Here is a 7,539-nt window from a genome sequence, read left to right on the forward strand (position 1 = left end):
CACAGGCTCCCTCCAGTGGCTAATTTGTGGCACTAATCAAGCAGCACTACCTTACATGGGCTACAGCTAGGATTGAGTTAACTTTGATATGGTAAACACTAGTGTAGTTTATGAACAGTGTTGATCAGGAGACAAAGCCATGGACACAGTCCTCCATGTGTACATGTATATCCAATGTAGCATTTGTTTCTGAAATATACTCACATACAGGGAGACAGAAAGGCACACTGATGTACAAACGTACAGACTCAAATGCAGGACCCTCAGGGCAAGGGTAAACATGTCTGTTTCAATAGCACAATGCCACATTAAGAAGGAATACTTTTCAAATCAAAAATATTAAGAGAAAAATACATTATGTCCCCTTTGGGAGATTATTATTACTATTTTTAGATACCAGTGTCTGTATTTTTATTTATTTATTTATTTATTTATTTATTTTCTCCTTCTGGGCATCATTGTTAAACTGAAAATCTCATCAGCTATCCCCAGGTCAGAGGATATTCTGTTGTAATGCGCTGGGTGCAGATGTGCTGATATTATTCTCAGGGATTCATTTGCTGGGCCTCAGCATTCCCCTGCAGGCTGACACATTGACCCGGGGGTCACGTAACAATTCCGCATCGCAATCAAGTGAATAAATAACAACAGCGAGAGGGGATGGAGGAGCGTCTGCCACATCAGAGGCATCTGAGTTTGAGCTGCCCTCCCTGGGTGCGAGCATTGACAGGGAGGATAGAATTAGGTGGAGCTGGCTATAAGTGGATAAGTAGGAGCTGTTGAAGGCTGTAGATCAGAATATCTCAGTGCTCTCAGTGCTCCTATTAGTGAAATTCCCTGACATTGGAGAGCCATCCTTCAGAATGTGTCACTGGGCTGCTCCCTGCTGTGGCTGCAGATGCTTTTTGCGGGATTTAATACCAGTCGGAGCAGGGGGATGACAAATGCGCCAACCCAGGGATATTTTTAGTCCCAGTCCTGTGTCGCACGTTCAACAACTCCCATAGACTCCAGGAAACTAATGATGAGTTTAATCGCCATGGTTACAATATCATGCATACGCATCATGTCTGTCACATGTGTCCACATGTTTGAAATGGAATGTAGTGTAGTGATGTGCCTGGAAAAGTAGAGCACTGGTCTGAGATGTGCTATATATGCAATGGGATAACTGTAAAAATGGAATGCTTGTTAACCTCAAGGAAATGCCTTGATATTTAGGAGGATTTGCTGTACCTTTCATACAGACTAACTCTGAGCTTGAGCTTGCCAGTTTCCTGAGCTTGAGCTTGCCAGTTTCTTTAATTTTTTTTTTCATATATTAACATTTTCTGTTTTGGTTCATATTACATTGCTAAAAAGGTTAAAAATACGAACAGGCATCGTTGTTGCATGTCCCTGTTTTAGAAAGCATTGTCTACAATATGCATTGTTGGCACTATTGTAATAAGTGCATACGTATTTATACTTACATGTTTGCACTATAAAAAGTGCAGAATGCTGAAGTGTCTGGCTGCAGACAGGTGTATCTGTTTAAAAATATATAGCCTTGGCCAGGCGATTTTGTCCTTGGTTGTGACATCCCTGAGCATAATTCCAGCCCCAACCCCAAACTCAACAAGCTAACTCAAGTAGTTATGAAATCCTACGCGGGGACAGAAGACTAGCATTGCTCATGCTACATTCAGTCAAAGAGTCCTTTCAATTTAGTTAAATTGGGGAGAGAACAGTCATTGCTTAATCTAACCCTATCCCCAATCCTACTAAACCCCAACCTGATTAAATTTGCGGAGAATAGCTAGAAGGAAGTGACATCCATGGGCAGGGTCATTTGCTCAAAGTATTTGGACAGATGTGCCTCTGGCATTCACAGCAAGCACGTACTCTGACCTTTGGCCAAAAGAACCTCATGCTGCTGATGAAAGTTCTTTGTGGGTGGCTGTACTTTCTGTGGTTGTGGTTTCTATCTCCTTTTTACTAACCCTCTCTGCCCCTTCTCTCCTCTCTCATCTGTCCATCAGTCCCGATCCTGTACAATATTAGCTCTTCCGTTAGTGACAACTTTGCAAAAATCAGCTGGATTCTGGGGAACGAGCAAAAGGAGACAGAGTTTTATGTTGCGTATATGAACAACCGTAAGCTAATCTTACTTCTTTATATTTGGTTATATACAGTAGTAGCATTATTAATTGAAGTGAGCACATTGTATTTTTACATGGTTTTATGTACAATCAAAGATACATTTTAAAATACAAGATTGACAGCTGTCTTCAGCTTAGTTATATTTTGTAATTGAAGCGTGCATATATATGATTACATGATAACAACATGATTATCCAGATGTATCTAAAAATAAAAGTTTAAAGTTAAGCATAAGCATTTTCACAAAATAGAATATTTTGGATAGTGTGTCACATCACTAACGTTCCCCGATTGTGCACCTTCTGTAGGTAAAGGTAACTGGAAGATTTCAGAGGCAGTAAACACGTCTAAGAGTTTCCACATCATTGAGGGGCTCGAACCTGGGACTGTGTATACAGTGCGGCTTATGACTAAGAACTGGGTTGATAATTCTAGTATTTTTGAAGATGTTATCAGGACCAGAGGGACAGGTGAGGAGACACAGTCTTCAGAACAGGAAAGGAACCCCAAAACAAAACAAACCAAAGCCTGTTATTATTTAAAGAAATTCTAGTATCCATATGTAGAAATTTCCTGTTGTGCAGATAAGATTTGGGATATTGAATAGATAGTTGGTGGCACTTCCTTTCAAAACCATGTGACATAGAGTGAACTGGAATATTGCATTTGAAAATATTGGGTTTATCTGTATTTCAGTGATCTTTTCTGTAACGGTAAAATTACAGACTTCATATCTATGTAATTGTATGCATATACCAAGAACACCTTATAAGTACACCGTATTACATATTACTTATGGCATTTGAAACTGTCAGCATTGAATGTAATCAAACATGAGTGCCATGTGACATAATAGATGCTTGAGTCAGTGAGGGAGTAGGGTTTTTTTCAGTTTCTTTTGTAACAAATTATGGTGACCTGTGATCTGTATGATGGCATGCAACTACTGTGGAAGTACAACTTTCTGTTATTCATTACTGTTTAGATATGAGGAGTATGCTCAGTATGAGCCATCTTGAAAGGTTTTTGACATCCCTCAATCGATTAATCAGGAAATACATTTTGGGCTCTTGATATTACCTGCTCTATTCAAGTACCAGATAGCTGTTTGCATTCAACATTACTTATTGCATATTCATGGTACTGAGATGTTGTCTGATAAGGTTGGTGTTATAACCCAAGTGTTTTGTTCTTGACAGGATTGGCCAGCATACATGGTGGAATATCTACACAGGGCTGGTTTATCGGGTTAATGTGTGCGGTGGCCCTCCTCACTCTTATCGCGCTAATCGCCTGCTTCATCAACAGGAACAAAGGGGGGAAGTATTCAGGTAAGTAATCGCACTATCATACCACACCTGGCTACCTGTGAGTGCTGTCCACTTCCTTCTTTTGCAGTAGTCCTGTGCCCTTTTTCAGTCTAGACTTTCCATTTCTCTGCGGTATCAACACTGATATCACCAAAAGCCAGGCTGAAACTGGGTCTTTATCTCTATGAATAGCCTACAACAAATTACTCTCTGACCCAGACTTCATTAATATGGACACCATCTCCTCTTCACCTGCTTCTCTTCACTTTTTTTTCCTTTGGCTTTTAAGTGATAGTGATATGGGGATTTGTAGTGTTTAGCATACAATGCAATTGCAATTAAATATATATATACATACACACGTCTTATACATATGTATATATATGTACACTGGAATATTTAAAAGGTGTAAGTATGAGGTGGGTTTCAATTACAAACAGAGCTATATCTATATTCTCCACACAAGATAAGCAGTCTTTTGCCGTTGATTCCTTCATCCAGGGGAACAGAGCAGAAACACGGTAGTGATTAATAGCATTAGTCTCCATTGGGAGGATGTGGAGCCTTACATTTTGTTCCAGCCTTAGCTGCTTTCTTTTTTTGCGGGTTCCTGGGCCCCTGTGTTCCTCCCACAAAGATTATTTCCTGCCGTGTCAAGCAGACAGGCCCAGATCACACGGCTTTGTTCCTCTGCCTTTACCTGGAGCCTCCTCCAGCTCTTCCTCTGCCTTTCGTGTTTGTCTCTCAGACATTAGAATTCAGTTGCACAAAGGCATGCTGGTCTCTGACCTGCAAGTGCCATTGACATGACTTGCTGAATATTTCATTGCTGCGGAATTTCCATGAAGTTCTCAGATACTGTTTTAATCAAGGACATTTTTAATCAAGCCATTTTTTCATCTGAAACCTTTTAGGTCTGACAGTTTTAACACAACAGTTCTTTGAAATAATTACATATGATGCTGGAGTTATTAAAATAAATAGTTCACAAGACTTTTGCCAGAACTGGAAAGATATGTCACGTAATCAGAAGAACGACATATGGTAAGGACTAAAAAAAGCACAAAAAGCGTCAGTGTATGCCTTGTGCATGATTGCAACCTGTAAAGGTATTATCAAGGAGCGTGTCATATGAAAAAATATGAACTTTGAAAATATATTTATTTGTTTTGTGTTCCCCATTGTATTATCTTCCTGAAACGTGAAACTTTATAATTGTACGTAATTAATTTCAAAGTTCATCTTGCATCTCCTGTTTTACTGAGCAGTGAAAGAGAAGGAAGACCTTCATCCAGACCTGGAGTCCCAGGGCATCAACGATGACACTTTTTGTGAATACAGGTAAAGATTTCCCACCTCATCACTCCTGTATGTATTCAAGGGTTTAAAAAAAACAGTGCACTGTATTTACATAACCCTGTTTCTGCATTTCTTTCAACCTGAAAGCAAACCTCGTGTGCATGAGTTTTACAAGGACCCTCACGGGCATCAGTGTTCAAGACACATTATGGGCTGAGTGACATCTGGACGTAGGTAGTAAACAAAAGCGGCCAGTGCGTTCTTGTTTACGCATTAGTGACGATGTGGTGTCACTGTATTTAGTGCTTCGCAATTAGACGTGGTGGTAGTGTGCATTAGGTTGAAAAGCATCATTGTTCAGTGCTTATTATTTGCTTTTTGGATAAGAGGTCACCCAACGCGCAGCAGGAGGCTGAAAAACAGTGCCTATAATCGAAAATGTCAGATCTCCAGGGCAGTATTATCTATACTTATTCCATTAATCCCCCAACAATCCAACTCATTAAAGCCTCGTTGAACGCGTCAGAGTCAGGCTAAAAAAGAAGAGCTCTGAGCAAGGCTTTGTGATGATATCATGGCTCAAAAGATGCCCTCTCTAGCTTCACTAAGATTCACTAAAAAAGTGAACTTCTCACCTTATTTGTGGTAACAGCACAGCACTCTATTGTACTTAGATTGGAAATGAATGTTGACACATTCCGAATGTGAAAAGAATGTTCAGCTCAGCTTTAAAAAGCAAGCTGGTTCACTGCCCTCAGTATGAAAACTTTTGTAATTAACAGTTACTGATGTGAAGTGCTCTAACTTGCACTCTGTTGTTGCATGCAGTGACAATGACGAGAAGCCACTGAAAGGAAGCCTTGAGTCTCTCGGTGGGGACATTAAAGCTGCCGACAGCGGGGACAGTCTAGTAGACTATGGAGAGGAGGATGGCCAGTTTAATGAGGACGGGTCGTTCATCGGCGAGTATGCAGGGCGCAAGGAGAGGGGATCCATGGAAGTCAAAGGAACGACTCAAATCACAGCCTGAGGGAAAGGGAACACAATCCATCTTTAGGACAACACTGTAATGCAATTTGTGGAAGGCAAAAAAGGAAATAAATGGCTTAATCTATGTGAAGCACAATTTCAAGTGAAAATTAATGTGTTCTTGTCAGCCACACTGCCATCTTGACTCTTTATGGCTCAGTGCCTGCATACTGTAACAGATTTGTGATCATTGACAAATTTATCTGTGGGTTGTTTTGTATTACAATAGATCACTTCAGACCTTTGAGTCATGACCATTTATTCAAATGCAGCAACTGTTTGTACTCCACTCAAATGTAAGAACAAAAACACACATATCCTGTCTTTTTTTATCTGCTATGCAGCCAGTTTTTTTTTTTTTTTACCCTCTACTTTCCTGTGCTCATTTTTCACTTTAAAGCATGCAAGTGTATGTGAATATATGAACTCAGCATTTTTCAGTTGCAGCAAATATTCTTAGTTTATATTTCAGAGGCAGGCATTAAATGCAATGTGTTATGTGTATAAAAGTTGTTTCCTACTAAATTATTCCCGTTAAAGTTACACACACTCAAAATTCTAGACAAGGGCTAAGTTGCTTGAAACCTTTAGAATATATACAATGCCTTTATACCACAAGTTTGAAAAGAGGTTTTAGTGTAGGCAAAGGATGATTTCTCTGAACAAGCAAGCAGGAATCAATTGGTCCATATAGTTTAGTTTGTGTCATTTTTGTTGTTAATATTTCGGTCACACTTTAAACAAAGTGTTGCTTATAAAGGCTTTATGAAGCTTACGTAAAGCCTTCATAAACACAACATAATGCCTTCATAAACCATACACAAGCAAATGTCATACTTCATAAATGGAGACATAACACCAAGAATGTCACCTAGCTAAAGGCTAAATGCCAGGTGACATTCTTGGTTATGTCACATTTGGTATAACGTGTTGTATAAGAAAGTGTTATGTCGTATGTGTTATGAAGTATGACATTTGCTTGTGTATGGTTTATGAAGGTATTATGTCTAGTTTATGAAGGTTTTACATAAGCTTCATAAAGCCTTTATAAGCAACACTTCATAGGGTGACCAATATTTTACTTTTACAAGGTTTATGTTATCTAGCTGTACATATTAAAGCAAACCAACCAGTGAAGGAGATTCATTTTTATTTGTATAGTACAAAGATTCCTTGGGTCCATTGCAATGAAATGAAAGAAATAGACTAAAATGGCAATGATTTTTTATTTAGTGTGTAGGTTTAAAGAGAAAAAATAATAAATAAGTAACTAGCATGCTATAGTTTCCATCTTATCAATTTAATTCCATTCCACCTACATAGCATGGGTAGTATCAGTTACATTCCTCAGTGTTGCATTATTTCCTTTGCAGAAAACTATATTACAGCCAGTACAAAAGCAATGCACTGCTTTATGATTGGCCTTTAAAGTATTATTATTATTATTATTATTATTATTATTATTACTACTACTACTACTGTTGTTGGACAAATCATAACTTTGTGGCTGGTCTAAGACTGAATTTTGATCTACAGCTGTTCTTCCTGAATTTGGGGACAAGTATAGTTTGTATCTAGGGTGTATTTTATTGCATTTTATTGTTCATTGCAGTTGACCCTTCCAGTTCTTTTTCTTTTTTTTTGGTTTATTTCAAAAAGCTAAATATTCATACCAAGGCCTCAGGAAAGGTAAAACATTACTTTAGAAGCTCCCAGATGCTTTATATGAGGGTAACTATGAATGGGATTATATTTGGTA

General features: G+C 38.7%; 1 protein-coding gene across 9 annotated transcripts in view; it reads left to right on the plus strand.

The window, feature by feature from the left end:
- Positions 1 to 6,503, plus strand: part of chl1b (cell adhesion molecule L1-like b) — a 66,335-nt gene extending 59,832 nt beyond the window's left edge. For 7 of the 9 annotated variants that reach the window (XM_036530536.1, XM_036530535.1, XM_036530537.1 and 4 more), the window contains 5 exons: positions 2,022 to 2,135; positions 2,451 to 2,612; positions 3,342 to 3,473; positions 4,721 to 4,793; positions 5,580 to 6,503. In XM_036530536.1, the coding sequence (XP_036386429.1) occupies positions 2,022 to 2,135; positions 2,451 to 2,612; positions 3,342 to 3,473; positions 4,721 to 4,793; positions 5,580 to 5,781 (683 nt within the window). In that variant the 3' untranslated portion in view covers positions 5,782 to 6,503. The remainder of the gene's footprint in view (positions 1 to 2,021; positions 2,136 to 2,450; positions 2,613 to 3,341; positions 3,474 to 4,720; positions 4,794 to 5,579) is intronic. The other 2 variants (XM_036530542.1, XM_036530543.1) reach the window with 1 other exon arrangement.
- The last annotated feature ends 1,036 nt before the right edge of the window (positions 6,504 to 7,539 follow it).

This window comes from Megalops cyprinoides, chromosome 6 (assembly GCF_013368585.1).
Source record: "Megalops cyprinoides isolate fMegCyp1 chromosome 6, fMegCyp1.pri, whole genome shotgun sequence".
NCBI classification, from domain to species: domain Eukaryota; kingdom Metazoa; phylum Chordata; class Actinopteri; order Elopiformes; family Megalopidae; genus Megalops; species Megalops cyprinoides.